The sequence below is a fragment of the Indicator indicator genome, chromosome 13, assembly GCF_027791375.1.
Source record: "Indicator indicator isolate 239-I01 chromosome 13, UM_Iind_1.1, whole genome shotgun sequence".
Taxonomy (NCBI): domain Eukaryota; kingdom Metazoa; phylum Chordata; class Aves; order Piciformes; family Indicatoridae; genus Indicator; species Indicator indicator.
In genome coordinates, this window is record NC_072022.1 from 26,266,427 (window position 1) to 26,288,122 (window position 21,696).

The 21,696-nt window shown below is 42.9% G+C and overlaps 2 protein-coding genes across 2 annotated transcripts in view; both read left to right on the forward strand.

The window, feature by feature from the left end:
* Positions 1 to 6,936: 6,936 nt before the first annotated feature.
* On the forward strand, positions 6,937 to 8,498 carry LOC128970529 (basic salivary proline-rich protein 4-like). The gene is made up of 4 exons (XM_054385758.1): positions 6,937 to 6,961; positions 7,297 to 7,442; positions 7,543 to 7,990; positions 8,038 to 8,498. The coding sequence occupies exons 1-4, from the start codon at positions 6,937 to 6,939 to the stop codon at positions 8,496 to 8,498; spliced, it is 1,080 nt and encodes a 359-aa protein (XP_054241733.1).
* Positions 8,499 to 8,533: 35 nt separating this feature from the next.
* The window catches only part of GOLIM4 (golgi integral membrane protein 4), a 40,313-nt gene continuing 27,150 nt past the window's right edge, over positions 8,534 to 21,696 (forward strand). The window contains exon 1 of the mRNA XM_054386004.1: positions 8,534 to 8,720. Coding sequence (XP_054241979.1) covers positions 8,534 to 8,720 — 187 coding nt within the window. The remainder of the gene's footprint in view (positions 8,721 to 21,696) is intronic.

A 21,696-nucleotide genomic window follows, 5' to 3' on the forward strand; every position in this document is an offset into this window, starting at 1 on the left:
CTGCCAGCAGGGATATATCTCCTGGGAAATGGGAGGAGGTGGAGAGAGTCCTACACAAAACCCTTTGAAGGGAAGTCAAACAGAAACTGAAGCAGGCAAAATATGGCTCCATGAGGTTTTGGTAGCAAACAACCAACATCTCTTAGCAGGAAGCAGTGAAGAGAAACTCCTCACTGATAAGACTGGACTAATTTGGGGTATCTCAGACATAAAATATTCACAGTGCACAAAGGTGAATGCATGAAGAGCTGTACTTTGATCAGTGAAACGAAGGAAAGGCTTGCAAACCTGGGGCCAGGATTATCACATCTGTTAAGGTGTCCAGTCATGTGCACTGAACTCCAGGACCACGTGAATCCTATAGCAGCTCACATGGTGAAGAAGAATTCCACCCTTTCAAGGCATTTGAGCTACCAGTTTGGCAAATACTTGCACAAAAAGTAAACACTAACAACAACAACAACAAAAAAACCCCAAAACAAAACAAAACCCAACACAAACAAAACTAACAACAAGAACTTCCCTTCCATAAAGTCCTAAAGACTAGAGAGGAGGGAATGGGAGAATAGCAGAATTTTCTGAAACACCACATGAACAGGGGTTTCACTTAAATTAGGGACTACTTTTCTTTGACAAGAGCTGAGTTCCTAGAGAGCCTTTCACAAATTGAAGCCTAGATTGCAAACAAGCAGAGTGTTTAAGTGCAACCTCTCCCACCAAATTCAGTGAAACTCAAAATGTTACAAATCTTTCAGGAGAAGAGTTTAAGTTTCTTTTTTTATTATTTCTTCTGTCAGTTTTTTTTTTTTTTAATTCAGCTCTTTTCTCCACTCCTCTGTGCTCCTTAATGTTCCCAGACAAATCTGTAAAATTCCTTTGCACTGGAACAAATTCTGTTTTGTGAAGTAAGAGTAAAGCACTTCCAAGAGTAACAATTGGGATAGACAGTCAGTCAAGCTTTGTGAGAAAAGCCTGCACACATTTTCCTGGTGTATAAGAGCAGCACAGAAGTAAATAACAATTATTTACTAGAAGTAAATAACTAAAATTAAAATAAAACTACAATCCAGGGGTGCCCCTGTAATTGACTGGGAAAGCAGTTTCTAGTTCTGAGCCTGGTGGGCCATGATAATACCACTAACAGAGATGAAAATTAATGTGATTATGGCTGTGAAAGTGCTGAGGTCATTTTAATCTCATTTAAAGTTCTTATCTGCATTCCTTCAGAAGTTATACCTACATCCTTGAGTGCTTGTTTTCTCTCCTTGAATTAACTCCAGAAAGGAAACAGTTCTTTCCAAACTCTGCTTCAAAGCCTCCATTTCAGATCCTTTAAAAATCACAAAGATTTGATACCTGTCTCATATCACACAGCTATCAACATCAATAAAATTTACACCAGTCAATGAAATTTACATCAGCCATTATCTCCCAGTGCAAGGATAATGGAAACAGTGATGAAGAAGGGATTTCACTTTTCTGAAAGGCCAGACAGTTTTCCAGCTGTAGGATATCAGACCCTGGCTTTTATTCAGGTGCTAGAAAACCAAAAGATTGTGGAAAAGAATAGACAAGATTGGAAAAAGCAGGGGATGGAACAATTCAAAATTCATTGACCTATTTACTTCTCCATCTGCTATGGCCTCCAGTCCGGACAGCACGATGGGAAATGCACCAGGAAAAATGTAATCACTGAGGATTAGTCTGTGTAGCAGAAAATAACAATGTCTGCACTCAGCATTCCCAAGTACAACATTTTCCTCTACCTCATAAGACATGGAATGCAACTGCTGTCTTTTTCAAACAGTAACAAGGGGAAGCCCACTTCCCTCACAGAATTCTTCAGCTAGGACACTGAATTAGAATCATAGAATCAGTCAGGGTTGGAAGGGACCACAAGGATCATCCAGTTCCAACCCCCCTGCCATGGGCAGGGACACCTCACACTACAGCAGGCTGGCCAGAGCCTCATCCAGCCTGGCCTTAAACACCTCCAGGGATGGGACCTCAACCACCTCCCTGGACAACCCATTCCAGGCTCTCACCACTCTCATGGGGAAGAACTTCTTCCTCACATCCAGCCTGAATCTCCCCACTTCCAGCTTTATTCCATTCCCCCTAGTCCTGTCACTACCTGATATCCTAAAAAGTCCCTCCCCAGCTTTCTTGTAGCCCCCTTCAGATCCTGGAAGGCCACAAGAAGGTCACCTCGGAGCCTTCTCTTCTCCAGACTGAACAGCCCCAACTCTCTCAGTCTGTCCTCATAGGAGAGGTGCTCCAGCCCTCTGCTCATCCTGGTGGCCCTTCTCTGGACATCTTCCAGCATGTCCAGATCCCTCTTGTAACAGAGGCTCCAGAACTGGATGCAGTACTCCAGGTGGGGTCTCACCAGAGCAGAGCAGAGAGGGAGAATCACCTCCCTTGACCTGCTGGCCACACTTCTCTTGATGCAGCCCAGGCTCTGCTTGGCTTTCTGGGCTGCAAGTACACATTGACAGCTCCTGTTGAGCTTCTCATCCACCAGCACCCCCAACACTATTGTTGCACAAAAAGCCCATCAGGTCCTTGTGTCCAAGCTGGTATCATATCAGCGTGGTGCTCCCCCTGCTCTCACTCAGGACAGGCACACCCCCATGCCTTTCAGGTGTGGTCACTGATACTACAAAATACAGCCACCTGCATGGGGCAGACTGAGCCTTGTTGCTGTTTGCACTTCACTTAGTGGTTCAGACTGCTCTGTAGTATCAACAAAACAGGCAGAAGCAGAATACACACAGATCCCTCCCTCGGAACACTGCTGCTCTGTGCAAACAACATGCTGCTAGCTAAGTGCCTAAAGGATCACATATCCAGCCCTTTAATCACAAAAGTATTCATGCTATCATTGGCATGGTTTAGGAGCTACATGCCTTTAAGAACCACAAAGCTACAGACCCCCAAGAGGTCCAGAGTGTGCAGGAGGTGGACCAGAAAGGGTATTTAATTCCCATAAGTCCTGCATCCCTATGAAACTGGCTGCAGAGTCCATTTTCTTCCCTTTTTCATCCCTTTCTCTTCCCAGGAGGACACACAGGCTATCATCTCTTGTAGGGGAGGCCTGGTGTCAGCCTTGCAAATGTTGCCAATTAGGTCTGAAGCAGCCTAATTGGGGCCTGGAGCTCCCAAGCCAAATTTTAGCTGCATCACAACGGTGTGGTATGAAGAGGAGAGAGGCATGGGGGGTGGGAAATAGAAGAAATGGTTTTGTTGGCCTGGCTTAATGGGAGGTTTGTGTGAAGCTCTGGCTTAATGAGCGTCTGTGTTAAACCCAGACTATGGATTTTGTGTATTTTTATATGCTTGATACTGGTTTTTGTAGTTACAAATAGCATTTCCATGTAAACTTTCCAATTCTATCCGATCCTTTTTTTCCTTTTACCCCTTTTGGAAGAGGTAAAAGAGCATTTGTCTCACTCTAAAGTAAGACAATTATTAGCACATGAACACAAACATCATTATTATTATTATTATTATATTGTTGTTGTTATTATTTTGTAAAACACCAGCCCTCAGGAACACAAGGGGTTCCAACTGCAACTTTCTTATAAGATGGATCTTCTGATCATTGTTTCAAGTCAATTCATGACTTAACATGGTATTTAAATGACTTGTGATCCTGATATTTAAATGTTTACTAACAGGCTTTAAGAACAATGGAGTGTGTAATAGTGTGAGGAGTTTCTTTCTGGGGATTGCAGCAGAAGGCTGGGCGAATTCCAGACTTTCTTAGAAGATGTTCTACCTTGACAGGTAACTCCTATGGTTCTAGCAACGGACACACTGGAGTTCTGCACCTTGAAGTTCATCTGTGGTGACCTTACGGCAACAACATAATGTATGGCAATGACATAATGTATGGCAGTTCCAAGTGCATCCTGTGTGTTACATGTGGTAGCAAATGTGGTGTAGATCTGTGGCATGTGGAACTCCATTACTTCCTAGCCCTTTTAAAACAGCTGCACAGTTTAATGCATCTGCTTACCTGCATTAATTATTTACAAAGGATAATGTTTTGGAGCCAGTAAAATGACAGGACAGTTTCAGTCAGGAAGCACCAGGAACAAGATACTCAGAGTGTAGCCTCCTTACTCATCTCCACTAGTAATAATGTTTTCTTACCTCAATATGGAATGCTGTTTAAATTATCCTATGTATCTATAAAGACTGTTCATATCAATGTTTTATCCCTGTTCTTACCACAAATGCTGAGTGATTTAGAAAAACATCCTTACATGCATCCATAAGTTACCAGTCAGTCATCATCTACTGTCCTACAGCCAGAATTGAGGCACCTGATATCAAAACTGAGTTAACTTTGAGTGTCCAGTGTAGGATGCTTTATGGTTTGGGTGGTTTGGTTTTTTTTTTTTTTTTTTATATTTAGAATATTGAGTGGGACAGCACTATCTATATTTAAACACAACTCTCCCTGTCCTCACCTCAAATCAGAACATCAGTAAACAGAGTTCAGCTGATTACTTAGGCTGGACTCTCAAGACTCAGGCAGCAGACAGGTCAGCTATAAAAAGCCTGACTTCCCTTAATGTCACAAACTATGACCCTCAGGCAAGGAGAAATTAGATTTTCCCACCTTTTCAAGTCCAATGTTTTTATTCCTTCAGTTTCTGACCACTAACCAATGACAGTGAGTGTTAAAACAATCTTTGCATGCATTAGTAAGCTTCAGGCACTGGACAAAAAGGTCATTCTTGCCTAAACATCTATGACTGGGATGCACTTTGTAGCTGGAGAGGTAAAAACATATGCCTTGCCAGGACATTCCTTCACCTCTGGCAACCAAATGAGTGGGCTGTGACTTGTATGGGACAAAATGCACTGTGCATTTCCATCACTTTGGACCCCTGATCTATCAAGTGGAAGGATTTAAAAGAAAATAAAAGCCCTGCTGCCTGATCTAGTTTAGATCCCATTGAAAAAACTCTAAGGTGTTCAGTGATCATTTTTATTAGAAACTCTTATCCCCAGCTACAAACTAATCACAGAATCAAGCTTAGTAAAACTGACAGTGGAAAAAAATGAAAGGATATACAAAATAATTACATCAAGAGAAGGAAGGGGAGAGGGGAAGGAAAAAAAGCCATGTAGTTCTGTGATGCCCAAATTTACTAGGGTCTGGCTCCTCACATCTTGTGGCTGATGGTGAGAAGCCATGTCCCAAACAAATGGAGTATTTCTAAGACCTCTCTCCTGAAGAAGCTCTCTGTTGTCCAGCTAAGTCTGGGCACATGTAGCTTTTCCTTCTGTCAGGGAACACACAGGGTTATATTTTATATTATTGCTCCTCTAATTTCTCTAACCTTACAGGAACTTCATTTTGCTCAACATTTCTACAAGCTGGTTCAATCTGTCTGAAACTGGCCGATGTGTTGGCCAACTGCCTGTACTTACAAGGCACAAACTGACAGTTTGATTGCACAAACTTCATTTGCTTAGGAAATTCAGCTAAAGATGAGAAACTCTTCTTGTATAAATGCCTGCCCATGAATTCCCTGTTGCAGCCTTCAGTGTGCTTCCCGTGGTACAACATGGCTCAGCAAGCACTTACCCCCATCTTTTCTGCTTGTATCAGTTACTTAGTGCTTACTCAAAGCAACGTTCCTCTCCTAGCAACTAAGCAACTAATCTAATGCTTTTTAATATATTACAGTCTCTTTTAGGTCCAAAGCTTTCTATTTTGGGACTTCCAATTCAAATTTGCTTAGCAGCTTCACATAATGGTCCTTCACTCCCAATAAATTCCTCATTTTAACTGTAATTGGTTTGCTCAGGAAGAATCACAATTTACATGAGCTGAAGAGCAGATTCATCACCAGCTATTACTGGGTATAAAAAAAAAAATTGATTAAGCAAAAGGAGATACTAATTTGCTTTTTTTTCTCAGCATTTGTCAAGGATACTGCCCATTTCTACAAGCAGTAAAGTATATTTACAACATCATTAATTAAATATATTTTGAGTAAGTATTAAATATATTTTGAGTAAGTATTAAATAATGATGTCAGTTCAGTGCCCTCCCAAATTTGTGGTGTCTGTTCATCAAAATAATAACCCAGAGTGACTACAATATTCAGATGAAGATACTGGTTGGCCAATTGCTCTCCAGTGCAAAGTGATTAAAACTCAAGGTGTACACTGGATTTGAGGAAGGTAATCTAAGCAACAAGTGGAAACACAGACATTAAATTGAATAGCTGCAATATCTGAGCATAAATCGTCTTCAGGGATTTCAAGGTCTCCATCTAGAACTGAAGAATTGTCTCATTCCACTTACTGAGCTCAGCCTGAGGAGCCTGGAAACACAAAAATGCACAGAACCTCTCTGAAGGAGTCTGGGAGAGGAAGGGAAGACAGAGTTTGGGATACTAAGAAATCTGCTGCGACTACTTTGTGAAAGAAACAGATACTCTAAACCCCCATGAAGATTAGTCCACCTGAATCACTCATGGGTTTGAACTGAAGTTTTGAAATGTAAACTCAAGAATTTTAGGAAGCTTTTTAAAGGGAAAATAATATGACTATGCATTTATTTATTAAATATTACTATCTCAAAGAAATTCTAATTTCTTCCTGGGTACCTAGCTCAAAATTTTGAATTTTTTGGTCCTCAAATGGAGAGCAAAGCATTCCATTAACCACATGTATAACCTTGAAATACACTCAGATAGAAGCCATACATGCTTGTGGTACTGGCTGCTGTTAATGACTGGTACATGCAGAATATTTGAGTAACAACTATTTAAACCTCTTTGATGTAGTTTTAAGGCCAGATTAATGCCTGTGAAATCCACACGTCAGTGAGGTCCTTGGAGGTGTTCATAAAACATACAGACATGGTACTTCAGGACTTGGTTTTATGGCCATGGTGGTGTTCGGTCAATGGTCAGATTCAATGATCTCAGAGGTATTTTCCAGCCAAAATTATTCTGGATTCTGTTTAGAAAAAATAACCTTGGGGTGTGTCTTTTTTTTTTCCCCTTTGGTTTGTTGATTTTGTTGTTGCTGTTGTTTTGTTGGTTTGATTGCTTTGTTTGTTGTTTGTTTTGCTTTGTTGGTTTGGTTGCTTTGTTGGTTTGGGTTTTTTGTGGGGGTTTGTTGTTATTGTCTTTGCTTACTATTGCTTCTACTTTAGCTTGAATCCTGGTTGTTGTTTTCTTTTTTCTGGACCAATAGAATTCTAATTCTGGCATCATGCTGATTAAAGATAAATGCCCTAAGATCTGCCTCACGTTTTCACAGAGGACAGTGATGCCTGGGAGCACTGCACAGCTAATGCACAGACATACTCTGGGCCTGAATTAAAGTTCACCAATAGCCTGAACTCGGCTTTTGGAGAAGGAAAAGGCGCTCAGTATCCCTCGGGTGTCATCACCACCTCAAACCAAGTAAGAGGTGACAACCTACAAAAACAATAAACTAATTTGATGCGTGTAAATAAATCAGGTGCTATGTTACAACAAGCTCTTTGGGACTTTGTCTTCCCAGCGCCAGACTCTTCATCTTCAGAGGCCTGGTGTGGCTAAGGGTGCCCGATACCCTCCAACAGCCACAGGTCTCATCACCCCCGAACCAGACGGCCGTTCCCGGCGGTGCCACAGCCGCTCTGTCACACCTCCCCCCCTCCCCACCTTAGACTCCCCTTTTCCCTCACACAGGGGCTGGCTAGGCACACGGGCCCCGGCTACCAAAGGGAGCCCGGTCCGCGACTCCCCCCGGACCGGGTCGGGTCGTTCTGGACCGAGAGTGAGGAGAGGGGGCGGGCGGAGGGAAGCGAAGCGCCCGGCGGGTCGGACGGACGCGGCGAGCACCCAATGCGCTCGGGTGCTACCGCCCCGAAGGGAGGAGAGAGACCCGCGGTTGGACCCAATGAGGCCGCGCCCGGAGCGGGACTTCCTTCGGGGATCCCGCGGCGGGGAGCCGCGACGGAGCGGAGGTGACACGTAAGTGAGGTGCCGGGGAAGTTGCCTTTGTTCCTCTCAGGTGGCGGCGGCGACAGAGCCACCGGCCGGGCTGGTTCCCGCGGCGCGGCTGGGCTGAAGAGCAGGGAGCCGCCCCCGCCCCGCAGCTCCTCTCCTGCAGGCCGCTGTAGCCAAGCTCTACTGCACGCCCCTGCGGCGGGGACCCGGGACAGGCAGGCAGCGGCCGCCGCCGGAGGGTTCGGGCAGCACCGGGCAGCCCCGCGGCCGCAGCATGCGACTGGGCCGCTCGCCCGGCGCCTCGCCGAGTCCGACCGGCTCCGCTCCGCCGCGCAGGGCCCGCACGCAGGGGGAAGCTGCCCGGGACGTCGCGGCCGCGGCGGTGCCCAGGGGCTGAGACGCTCGGCCGGTCCCTCCCCTCCTTCGTTCCTCCCTTGTACTCCTCCTCCTCCCGGCGCGGGCCCGGGGCCTCCGATGTCGCCGCCTCGTCGTCCTCCACCTCCAGTGCCCGCTGCTAAGCCGTGAGGGGCGGGGGCCCTCCATACCCCCCGGCCGGGGACATGGGCAACGGGATGTGCTCCCGAAAACAGAAGCGGATTTTCCAGACCCTCCTGCTCTTGACTGTGGTCTTCGGCTTCCTCTACGGAGCGATGCTCTACTACGAGCTGCAGGGCCAGCTGAGGAAGGCAGAGGCCACGGCGCTCAAGTACCAGCAGCACCAGGAGTCCCTCTCAGCTCAGTTACAAGGTACTTAACCTCGGCAGGAGCTTCTTTCCTAGGGCTTGCACAATACCGTCCATCTCCTCTGGGACAGTCTGGGCTCCAGCTGTCCAACCTCTCAAAAAGTTTTGCTTTTCACGCTCTTCTGCTTATCTCCCTCTAGCCTGTGGGGTTTTGATGCCTAACCTTGGGTAGGATCCTAGCCATGCTGAAGTCAGTGTGAGTTTTGTTATAGACTCCAAAGGACCCCTCATTCCCCCTCACTCCCACATATTTTACAGAGCGACCCTCATTCCCAAAAGACTGCACATCGCATTGCAATTCCTGGTATGAAGGAAAAAAGGCAGGCATGCTGCCTGCCACTCATCTAACTGTACAGACTTTGTGTGCTTCTCTGTTGCCTTAGCAGTGTATTCATTTTATGCTGCTGAGAGAACATTCAGCTGCAAAAATGCAGGGCAACAGTTTCTGGGCAGCAGAAACCTCAAATAGCTACAGGAGGGAGGAGAGGAACATTCTAATAATGCATTTTTTTTTCAAGAGTAATTTGAAAGTAAAGTTCAGATAAGTTCTTTGGATAAGGCTGTTCTCTTTCTTTGGGAATAACTTTGAATTTCTTGACTTAAAGCTTGCCATATGATTCTATATAAATAGAGATCCTTATGTATCTTGGTTTATGGACGTACCAAATGTGGGCATCCTGTACTTGAAGATGAAAAGATGCTGATGCCTGACATCTACATGTCCAGAAATCAGATGCAAAGCAGCAAGGTACATGAAGCATCAATGCTCTAGGAAGTGCAAGAGCTCAGCACTTATTGTCAAGTGCAAAGTTATTGGGTTATCTGCAAAGTCCAGAGCCAACTTCCAAAACTAAATCTTTAGAGTTTTCTTCCTTGAAACCATATAAAAGAAGAGTGGGCTGCTCTAGCAGCTCTGACAGTTCTTGAGAGTGATCTTCAACCATTCTTAGTGTGCAGGCAGACATTGAAGCATGTCTAGAAGCATACAGGTTTTATGCAGAGTGTAGAATGTGGCTTATGCTGTTAGATTCTTACAGTGGTTTGCCACTTGATTATGTTTAGCTATGATCAGAGTCCATCATTACATAGTATTTCAATTTCAGGCCATTTCCAGGTAATGCCATGGAAAAAATTTGTTAGAAACATTAATTTTAGTCATGAAAAAGGTGTGAATGTTTGGCTGGGAGATGGGTATGTGGCAGATGCCTAAAGGGCTACTTTTGCTAGTCTGTACCTTTGCCAACACTATTTGAAGAGGACACAGAAACATCTTGTTCTCAAGCTAAAATTCAACAAGTTAGCTTTTTCTGCTGCTCTGGCTATACCAAAGAGGAGCATGCAACACACTTTATCCTAACACAGAGGAGAAATTCTCTTGTTCAGATGTATTTGGTCTGGGCTGTTAGTTTAAACTTTCCATGTCTAAACCAGTATTTTGAGTAGCCATCATCTATCAAAGAAAATTTATGCAAGTAGCAGGCAATTAGAGTGAGGTGACAATGCTGCATTTTATATAAGCATTGCCTTGCTTGTTTCAGTGTATCAATGAGAAATGTAAAATATGGGCCAGAATCTGAAACCATTAATAAATTTGATGGTCAGTGCAATAAATTAACGTGGTCCTGGGACCCATGCCAATGTGTGGAGCCTATTTAAGCAAGATAACTTATCTATGTCAACTATGGTAGCATAAAACCTTATTATAAAACTTAATTATTAACAATTAAGTCACAGAAAACAAGGAAAAAACAACATAATGATAAAAGTGGTTGTTTAATTTCTCCTATATTATGGCACTAGCTAATATACCTAAGGGGTGAGGCTGAGAGCCCTGAGATGCAGCAGCAAGTGTCAATGCAAGCTGCATGCCAGAGGACTTCAGAGGATTTGGGCCTAGTGAACTAGAAATAAACTTGTTTTCCCTGCCTTTCCCTGTCCATGACACCATCTAATGACTTTCTGTATTATCATTTTGGTTTTTTGCAGTAAGTTTATTAGTGAGGAGAACAGAGGAGTCAGAATCTGTGCCTTTGTTCAGCTCACTTGGACATACACAAGCACCAAGCTGACTGGTGATGTACAACCAAAACAAGTTCTGACCCTTTCCTGGGTAACCCTTTGATAGGGAACAACAGGAAGCAATTTTCTTTAAACAGAGGCTTTAAAACCTCATAAAATGCCAACAGAAAACTCTGTGTTTGCAGGTGCACTATCTGGCTGCACTTTGAACTTCAGATTTTTAAATGGCCTGGATTGTAAATCAATAATGCTTTTGTTGCTAAAGAAAAACACTCCCAGGAATATCTAGGCTATGTCCCTGCTGTCCTTTACAACACAAGAGATTATTCTTTATTTTTTCCTGAGAGCAATAAAATGTATCACTACTAAAGCAGCACAACTTTACCATGCAGCATAATCAGTTTCTCTAGAAACTGGTCTAGAGATGACTTTGGGGCTAATATGTGATGAGAGCACTTTGAAATCTTTTATATAGGAACCAGTTAAAAGGGCAAGGCCACTGACAGCGTTGCCAGGAAGAAGAGAGGGTGCTGTATCAACACTGGTTGATTTCTTAGTGTTTACAACTCTCTTCTGGGTGATAAAATAAGAATTTAAAGCTTATTACAAGCTGAGGAGAGAAGTGAACTTTGGACTTCTTCCTGAGCAACCATCCTTGGAGATATTCAAAGTGAGGCTCAACAGAGCTCTGGGCAGCGTGACCTAATTGAGGATGCCCCTGCTGACTGCAGAGAGTGCTGGACCAGATGACCTTCAGAGGCCCCTTCCAACCTAGACCATTCTATGATTTCATCAGTAGGCTTTTATTGGTTTAAATTAAAAGCAAAAATCCAGAAGAATGGGTTGAAATGGTAGGATGACAATAAAATATCACCTGTTTCTGAAGGTTGGTTGGGTTTTGTTGTCACTGCTGGTGCCCATAAAGGCTATTGCTTTCCTCGTTGTCCACAGAGGAATGTTATTAGGGCTTCTAGGTGAAACTTGAGTCAGTTTGTGAAACTTAAGGATCATAAAGTGAGTCCTAAGTTTATGTACAAAGTCCAAGTTTTTGGACTTGAATGCCTTTATCTGCCCAAAGGATCCTCAGATGTAGCTCAGAGTGCAGCCTCCCATCACTTCCTACAGTCTCTGATCTTTTTCCATTTCTGCAGAGTTTTTTTTTTTTTCCTTGGAGGTAATAAGAACCTTTTTGGTACTTTCCAGTTCCTCATGTCTGAGGGAGCAGTTTCTGTTTTTGCTGGAGAAGCCAGTTCTCTTAGATTTTTATCTTTTTCATTGCCTTGTTTGAGCCTGTGTTTGGCTCAAACACAGCATGTGAGGCAGGTTGAATCTCCTGTATACGTGGGAAAAACCTTGCAAGGCAGAATGTGGGTGACTGAAAAATGGTGCAGGAAGAGGTCTCAAAATTATGTAACCTGTGCACCTGATCTGAAGATGGCTGCATCTTGACTTTTGTAGTGAGTTTGCTTTCTGTGGTGTTCGCAGCTTCAGCTACTCGGCTGAGAAGTATTTGTGCCTCTAGAAATAAGATCAGGGTGCAGTTTGGAGGAAGGACAGCAGACTTTGGGAACATAAGAATAACTAGTTTAGAGAGGCTGGGACCTTAAGATCATCACCCCTTTTTAGTCAGCTCATGTTGCTGAAGATTTGGTATTTGAAACTGCTCACAGAAGTGTCAAACTTCAGCATTTTTGTCCCTTTAACAAAGTTCTGATGGGCATGGAAAAAGTAGGGCTGCTTTTGTAACCAGCAGAGGAAATACCAAAGGCAAAATTTGGAGATGACACAAAATTTCTTGGCTGCTAGGAAAACCTAAAGTCATTGTTATCTACAAAGTCCTTCCTAGAGAAGCTGATCTTCCCTGTAAGCTGATTATTTTTAAATCTCATTCTCTGAGCATTATATGCTTGAAACGTGAAGATAATCTTATTTAGTATTTCTGTAAGTGCTAAAAACAAAGCTTGACACTCTTTACTTCCTACAAAGATATGTCAAAGTCTAAAACTACTGGCCATACAGGAACAGACTGCAGTTGCTAGAACAGAAATGCATTGACAGCTGTAGATGAACCTGATCATATCTTTGCTCCAAGATTGCATGTGGCTACAAGTGCCTCTCTAGCCCTTGCTGCTTCTGTCTTCTCATCCTTTGGGTATTAAGTAACTTGTGTACTATTTTAATCTGTTTTAATCCTTAATCCTTATAGCAGTCTACATTTAGTGTCTTCTACTACCTTAATTTTCCTGCTCTTTCTCTTAGTGTCTTAATATACCTGATAGCATCAGGTAATCTCTGCCATACTGTAATTCTGGGAGCCAACTCAGCAGGGACTCTGAACTTGAGGATTCAGTTTGCCCTGCTGTAGACAAGCTGTGGATTTCCTCAAAGCTGTCTGATCCAGTGCTAGAAAGCACCAGCTGTAAAACAAATGTAGGATTCTGCTGTGCCTGTTGTGCCATTTGTCCTAAACTGAAGCCCCTCCTTGGAGGTGATCTGCTAGAAGCTGATCAGATCCATGGCAGCTCTGTGTACAGAGACTTTGTATTCATCACACCACTAGAATGATAGAATCATAGAATTGTTAGAGGTGGAAGGGATCTCAAGGATCATCCACTTCCAACCCCCTTGCCATGGGCAGGGACACCTCACACCAAATCAGGTTGCTCAGAGCCACATCCAGCCTGGCCTTAAAAACCTCCAGGGATCGTCGTTCTGTGTGACTTCAGTCATTCATATTTATTATGGCTATTTGCATGCTCACTGTGTAGATACCAAAGCTGGTTTTGGTGAAGTACCATGTAAGGAAAAGTTTCTTCAACATGAGGGTGCTAGAGCACTGGGACAGGCTGCCCAGAGAGGTTATGGAGTCATCTCCTCTGGAGTCTTTCATAACCTGTCTAGATGTGATCCTGGCAACCTGCTTTTCATGACCCTGATGGGACTAGATGGTCTCCAAAGGTCCCTTCAAACCCTCACCATGCTGGGATTCTGTGATCCAGATCCACACTATCTCACCCCTCTTTTACAGTAATCTACTTTAAACTTAAACCTTTAGTTGACAGAGCTGGGAAGAAACAAAAGTACTTTGGATGGCTTGGTTTTTTTACATGCATCATAGAAGTAGAGCTACATCTACACAGCCTTTATATGGTTTGGCTGTTCTCTGTAATAACAGCAGCCTGAATTCCTGTCATTCCTATTAGCTTCAGATTGCATGTAACACTACAGTGCTTATTTTGATTGTGTTCTGTGGCTGGCTGAGAGCTGAAAGATCTGTGGCAGCACTGCAATAGCAGAGGTTAGTTCCCTGTATTATTGACACATGGGTGTACTTCAGCACCAAGTTACAATACTGCCTGAAATGACCAATACAGCACCCCAGATTCTGCTACCTGGCTTCCTGAAAAGGCAATGCTTTGGTCTGTAACCTCATCTAAGGATTTGTCTTTGGCCATGTTCCACTAGGTATTTAGTGTTCTAAATACATAAGCAACGTTAAACATCTGAAGTGTTCTAAATCTGAGTATGGAAGAGGCCCTGGGCAACATGGTCTAGTTGAGGATGTCCCTGCTGACTTCAGGGAGGTTGGAATAGATGACCTTTGGAGGTCCCTTCCATCCCAGACTATCCTGTGATTCTATGATTCTATCTGTGTGCTGCAATATGTACTTGTATGCGTTTGTCTTTACATGTGTGTGTGGATAAAATCTGTATTTATGTAGGTAGATGTCTGCTTCACAGCTCAACCTGAAGATTTTGGATTATCTGGAATTGACGAGATTTCTTGGTTTCTATTTGGAACCAGATGATCTTTAAGGTCCCTTCCAACCCAAACTGTTCTATGCTTCTTCATAATCCAAGTACAGAAAAGGTGCTGGAGTTTTGTTGGGTTCAGGTAATTTGGTATTTAAGTCCTGCTGCTTCCAGATCCATAGCAAATGAGAATCCCAGCACCTGAGTTCTTTAACTAGAAAGGTAAATTGAGCAAATGTCAGTGGTTTTTTTTTTTTTTAATTCCTGTAATCCATGTCTGAGTGCCCTTAAACCACTTTCCTTGTGAACGTAAATTTCTACCGATGCTGCAATATTACATCTGCTTCCAAGTTGGAATCTGGGCTGAAGATCACAGAGGATGTAGTCTCAAGCAGCATGAGGTAATGGGGTGATTTTGTTCCCTGGTTTTGTTGGTCTCCTCCCCAGTTTAATATTGGGCCCAGTAGTTAACAGGCTGATGCAAGACAGAGCCAGTATCCTGAACTAAATGTTCCCGATGAGGGTTTAAGCCTTTTAAAGCTTGTGCGTGATTGATCTCTGGGTTGATGAAGACTTGAGAGCTGAGAGGAGGAGCAAGAAGAGATGGGTGGATGCCTTGGTGAGTTTGCATTTTGGCTTCTTCTGTCACATACTCTTAGCAGGCAGAGGTTTGACATCAACTAAAGCATTATCAGCTGCTTTGGAGAGAGACCACTAGAGGAGCAGAGGGTGAAACAGCCACAGTTATGGTCTGACAGTGCAGCTGCAAACTGAGCCAGAAATCCTGTTGTCAGCAGCATAGCTTAAGCAGTATCTGGCTGTGCCAAGACAGAAAGTGGGGAGAGTCTCAGGGTGCTTGGGACTTTGCAACTGTACTGGCAAAACTTTATAGTTACTTTCTGAGAGTTAGGTACTCCTGGAGTGGACCAGGTAAGATTGCTGCTTTACTGTTAAAGCCTAAACAACAGAGTCAGATTCCTTCCTTACTTCCTACATGAGCAAAACTGATTGAGTTCTGAAGCTTTAACTGTGATGTTCCAAACACATTGTCTCATTGGGCTGGCTGCTTTCATGGGCAGGATACAGCCTTGCATCTAGGTGGGGCAACCTTATGAGTAAGGCTTCCACCCACTCAGTACACATTATAGCATCTGTTATATAGTGGTGAGTATAATGCCAGCAATTTGTGGCTAATAGAGCTCACTCTCACTTGGCTCCTTTAGGAATAGGATCCTGGCAGAGGAAAAAGTCATTAAATCCTGCTGAAAGTCAGGTGCTGCTTTTGAGGTTTAATGGTAATAAAAACTAAATAATTCACATTACTGAAAAAATTATCTATACAGAACAACTAATTAAGGCAGAATCTTTTGTTGGGTGATTTTTTTGTTTGTTTTTTGGGGGGGGAGATTTTTAGGGTTCAGGGGAGTGAATTTCTCGTCATGTGGGAGCCTGAGGTAAGCACTTAAGGAATTCAGCCTGTCTGGATGTTCTTCCTTGTTTAAAGAAGGGTCTCCTGAGCTTTGTGGAGTTCTGATCTTTTAATCGTGATCTAGCATAAGCCAAATTTCCCACATTTTTCTCCTATGTGTCCTTAACTAAGAAATAAAAGCACTGCAATTACTCCATCTCTTCCGCTACGTTTCTGCAACCCCCCCACAAGGCATCTGAAATTATCTCAGGATTTTATTTTCCTGAGGTGACTCAGATCCCTGAGTTTGGCAGTCGTTTCCAGGGCTTAATTACAGAGATGTTGAGAGAAGTATGGCCTGCTTGTGCTCCTGGAGGGCACAGTTAGCAGTCTATTCCTGGCCATGCCACCCTGCTGAACAATGCCATTTTCAGTGTTTCAGTTAATCCCTCGTACTCAGATGTGCATTTGGAAGTTTGACAGTGATCTTCTGGTACCAAAAAATAAATCAATTCTGAACCACTAACTCAGACCATTGATTTCTGTATGCATGTTACGTTTTGTGGACATACACAACTGGAGCTGACTCCAAGTACCCAGTGTTAAAGCTCCTGAGAACTATTTTAAGGAAGCACTTTTGTAAGGTGATAACTGTAGCTGTTAGATCAGGATCTTAGGGGTTGGAGGGGACCTCCAAAGATCATTGAGTCCAACCCCTCTGCTAGAGCAGGACCGTAGAATCTAGCACAGGTCGCACAGGAACACGTCCAGATGGCTCTTGAAAGTTTCCAGAGAAGGAGACTCCACAACCCCTCTGGGAATAAAAATGCAGATGGATGTTTCAGTTACAGACCATTAAAACAGGAAGTTCCACCTCAACATAAGGAAAAACTTCTTCCATTTCAGGGTGACAGAGCACTGGAACAGGATGCCCAGAGAGATATTCCCTGGAGAGAATCCAAACCCACCTGGCCCTGATCCTGGGAAATTTGCTCTGGGTGACCTTGCTTTAGGAGAGGGGTTGGACTAGATGATCCCCAGAGATTCTTTATAACCCCTACCATGCTGGGAATCTCTGTGTGTTATGTAGGTTAAATCTCTTTTTCTTGGCTGTCAAATCTCCATAGTTTCTGAATAGGTACATGTATATATTTCATCTAGATCCTAACACAGAATCACAGAATATTAGGGGTTGGAAGGGACCTCTAGAGATCAAGTCCAATCCTACTGCCAAAGCAGGATCACCTAAGGCAGGCTGCACAGGAATGCATCCAGGTGGGTTTTGAGTGCCTCCAGTGAAGGAGACTCCAGAGCCTCTCTGGGCAGCCTGTTCCAGTGTGCCATCACCCTCACAGTGAAGAAGCCTCCTCCTGTTGAGGTGGAACCTGCTGTGTTCCTTGTACCAAGAACAACTTGTACTCGTTGTTCTTTGTCTTGTCACTGGGCAGCACCAAAAAAGACACCATCACCTTTGTCCTGACACCCATGCCTCACATTTACAGACATTGATAAGATTCCCTCTCAGCCTCCTCTTATCAAGGTTAAAGATCCCTAGTTCTCTGCCTTTCTTCATAGAAGAGAAGTTGAAGTCCCCAAATCATCCTTGTAACTCTCCGTGCAGATGGAATCTTTAGGCTTCTGCATAACATCAAAAAAGAAGTCTTGAACCATTTTTTGAGAGCAAGAACAGGCCCTTGTTTGCTGGAGCTGAGAGCTGAGCAGACACAGACATCCAGAGATGATGTGACAAGCAAACTGTAGTGTCTGCAGCTCTTCTGAATGTTTCTGTGTTTTCTTCAAAACGATATGGTGTGCCATGACAAAAATAGCAGAGAAGATGATCATAAAATGAAAAAAAGAATGGATTTTTTTTTTTAAGTAAATCTGCTTACCTTAAGAATTTAAGTCTAAAACCACCACCCAGGTTTTGTTTGAATTATTTGCATTTATCATCACTTCCAAAAAAAAAAAAAAAAAGAATCTTTAGCATAGGTAGGTGTATAGAAAACAGCATTATGCAAGGTGAGGTGCTTATCTGTCCCACTCTGTCTTAGTCATGGGTGGCACCAAAGGTTGGAAGAAATCATTCCTGGGATGGCAAATGTGATCTCTTTGCTAATAAAAGTCGCGGCTGGAACCTAACTGTTAGGGATTAAATATTTAATCACATTTAATACGCCTTCTCACACTTGTATTTTTAGCAGTGGCGGTTACGGTTGGCTGCTTCAACTTGATAAATACCTCCCTAAATCCCAACCTATCTTGCAATTTTGTTTGTTAAATCTGTTGTTTCCTCAAGGTGTTATTGACTTCTAAGAGAGGGAGTCCAGGATGCAGGTGTTGTAAAAAAAAAAAGAAAAGAAAAGGGATTGTGTTGAATGTAGAGGTTTCTTCCAGTTAAAAAATAATTTTCATGTCTTTCTTGGAATTGAAGGGAGGCCACAACTATTTCTTGGAAATATAATCATTTTTTTGGGGTGAATGGCATTAGTGTGCCAAAGTCTCCAGCCTCTCCCCCCCATTTCCAGAGCTTCAGTCAAAGCCAAACTTCTAAGATCTGTAAGACTTGTCCATGTTGTGCTTCAAATTCCCTCTTTTCTTGTTGAGGATGCAAAGCTGCAGGTTTGATAAGCATGTGAATTTTCTTATATTCTTATATGAACTCTCCACACGTTCCAGAGCTTTTTGAAGTTCTCTCATGATTAGTTCTGATACCTTGTCTAATCTGTTCAAGCTTTGCAGTGTTAGTGTGAGAAAAACCCCTTGATTGAAGGCAAGTTGCATAGAGAGCATCAGTGATCATTTTTGACCTGGGCAAGGCAGCAGGGCCTGAATTGGAATTTACAGAGCCAAAAGCAGGAGTCTCACAGCTTTAGTTAAGGAGTCAGCTGTGAGCTGGAATGGGTTCCCAACACATGGTGGTGTGTCAGCTACCAGGCTGTGGGTAATTCCCAAACTATTCTTTGGTTTTTTTCAGATACATTTTGACCTACCCTGAAAAAATCCCAGTGTTCCAAGATTCAAAATGTTATCTCAAAATGCATATAGTGAGTTCTTTGTTACCTTTGGGTAGCTCTTAACCTGGTTTGCTACTAAACATTGACTTAAGTGCAGGTATTTCATCAGTCTCCATCTACATCTCTGTGTAGAGCTGTTAGTTGCAGTTGTGCATCTCATTGGTGTAGAACCACTCAGCTTTGGGAGCAGGGTGCTGGGGCATATCACTCTGGTGTGATGCTGCCTGACCTCAAGCTTCTCAGCCCCAAGTCTCCATCATTTGCTCAAGTCTCCAGTTCTAGCTCCTTTTTGGAGTACTGAGTCAGAGGAACAGGTTTATTTTAATTGACAGGTTGTTTTTTATACAGGATCTTGGAAGCAGTAGATTCATAGAGTGATAGAATGGTTTGGGTTGGAATGGACCTTAAAGATCATCTAGTTCCAACCCCCCTGCCAAGGGTAGGGACAACTTCCACTAGCCCAAGTTGATCAAGACCTCATTCAACCTGGCCTTGGAACACTTGCCAGGAAGGGAACATCCATGACCTCCCTGGGCAACTTGTTTCAGTGTCTCACCACCCTCACTGTAAAGAATTTCTTCCTCATATCCAGTCTAAATCTGCCCTCCTCAAGCTTCAATCCATTCCCTCTACTCCTATCACTACAAGCCTTTGTAGAAAGTCCCTCCTCAGCTTTCTTATAATGCCCCTTTCAGGTACTGGAAGGCTGCTGTAAGATCTCCCCAAAAGCCTTCTCTTCTCCACTTTCTCCTCATGCAATTGAAATCAGAAGTAGGTCTCTGACAGACACTACAAAAACCCCTGAACATGAAGATCCAGATCTTAAATACCATCTTCTCTCTTAAAATTACTAATACTCTGAGCAACATGAATGACTAAAGCATGAAGTCAAAGCAGTGTTTTGTTTATAAGTGCAACTGCTGATGCATGGTTCAGTTTGGCAGGAGGAATTCTGCTTTTTTTTTTTTTTTTGCAGTGGCTGGCTGTAATTTGACAAAGCTCTTGCATGGTTGATCATCTGAATAAACTGAAAAGTGCAGGAATCTGTTTTAAAGTAGATGTAACTCATACTCCATGCAGTGCTGGTTGTGGTTTTCAGTGTACAAAATGAGAGCAGTCATCCCTGCCTGTATACAAAACTGTTCCTTAATTAAGCCAGAAAAATGCTTATTTTTCACACACAATCAGTTTCACATTATCTTGGCTTCTATTTCTTTCCCTTTTTGTATACATTCAACCCAGAAAACTTTAAAGGGCATAAAGTACAGAACAGCTTCAATGTTTTGTTCAATATGTTGTAAATAGGTAGTTTCTCTAATGTTGTTTTCTTATGCTATACTTCAGCAACAGTTTTCCTATTCTTTATTGTGGGAATGCTTCCATTGTCTCTTTGATGTTTTGCAATGTCACTGCAGTATCTCTTGATTACTAAGATCTCAATTGAGAGTCTTGGAAATAGCTGGACTGTATAGTGTGGCCAGGGGTTGTATTCCACTGAGGAATCCTGATACTTGTCCAGGAGCTACCCACAGTTTGATCATGTCTTCTCTGGTAAGATTATCAGCAGGGAAATAGTGAATCTCCTTGTCTGAAGCTAGATTCCCTGATTTAATCACATACAGAACTGGAAGCTTGGGGAGCAGGTCCTGCCATGTTCTCCCAGCATGAAATGTTAGTATCGGATGAGTCAAGAAATACCTTCTGAGATGAACATTTTTACTATTGTCATTGGACTAGAAAAATCTATCCTACATCCTGTATTGAAGGGATTCTTTCTTGGATTGTTTCCCCATGGAAGGGTTTTGCTCTCATCAGAAGAGCTTTTTGTATGGGTTGACATTTTAAATGGCTCTATTTGCACTGACAGAATTGGAAATTCACTTGTATATTTCCAACAAGTCTGTGTGTCCTCCAGCTCTTCCTAGTGTTACCAGAAAAGTGCCAGTGTGGCTTTCCACACGTTGCTGGTTCAGTTCAACTCTGCCACAGTCTGGGAGAAAATAACACTGAAATGTTGCCAGAACTACTGAAATCTGCTGGTTCTAAATGAAAGCTTTCACTGTAAGCTCAGAGCAAGATTGCACAATTGTGTAAGAAACAATAACACTGATATTAACACTGTTTCTTGCATTGGGTATATTTAAATCCCAGTGGAATGGTGATTTTCCAGGTAGTGGAAGCTGGGGTATTTCAGACTCTGAAATCATGCTTCTGACGGACCAAATAACACAGTTGCAGAATTGCTGATAAGGTAACACAGAAAACACTTTCTTTTAAATAAGCCAAAGAGGCCATTACTGTATAGTAATAGTTGTGCTGCTTAGAGGTGCAAAGCAAAGATAAGAGCACTGTTAAAGCTTGCTTTCATCACATTGCTTGACTCCTGTGTTGCAATTAACATTCAGCAATGCTCAAAGTGGTGTGATCTTCTGAGAACCTATAGAGCATCACACCCCCTCCCCTTCTCCTCCACTTTATTTTTATTTTTAATTTATTTCTTTCTGTGTGAGGAAAAAAAATCTGAAAAACTTGATTTAATTGGCATCAGTGCAAGGTCTGTGAAATATTTCTTTGCTGAAGGAGAAAGGTGTTTTAACTAGCTGTGATGTTTCCAGGGCTCTGCTTCTTGAGGTTGGGTCACCTCCCTGTGAGTGTGTGGTGTTCTTTGTTCATTCATGTAAGTTACATTATGTAAGTCACTTAGAGAATTAAACTCATACCTGCAGTTATTCCAACTTTGGAATAGTGCCCATATGCCCCCTCTTCCCCCCTTCCCTTTTGTA

Bases quoted from the DNA above. Each gene is read 5' to 3' on its own strand.
- LOC128970529 (XM_054385758.1), top strand. From the start codon at position 6,937: ATGGTCAGATTCAATGATCTCAGAG. The intron at 6,962-7,296 runs GTATTTTCCAGC...ACGTTTTCACAG, and splicing joins CAGATTCAATGATCTCAGAG to AGGACAGTGATGCCTGGGAG. The intron at 7,443-7,542 runs GTAAGAGGTGAC...TTGTCTTCCCAG, and splicing joins TCATCACCACCTCAAACCAA to CGCCAGACTCTTCATCTTCA.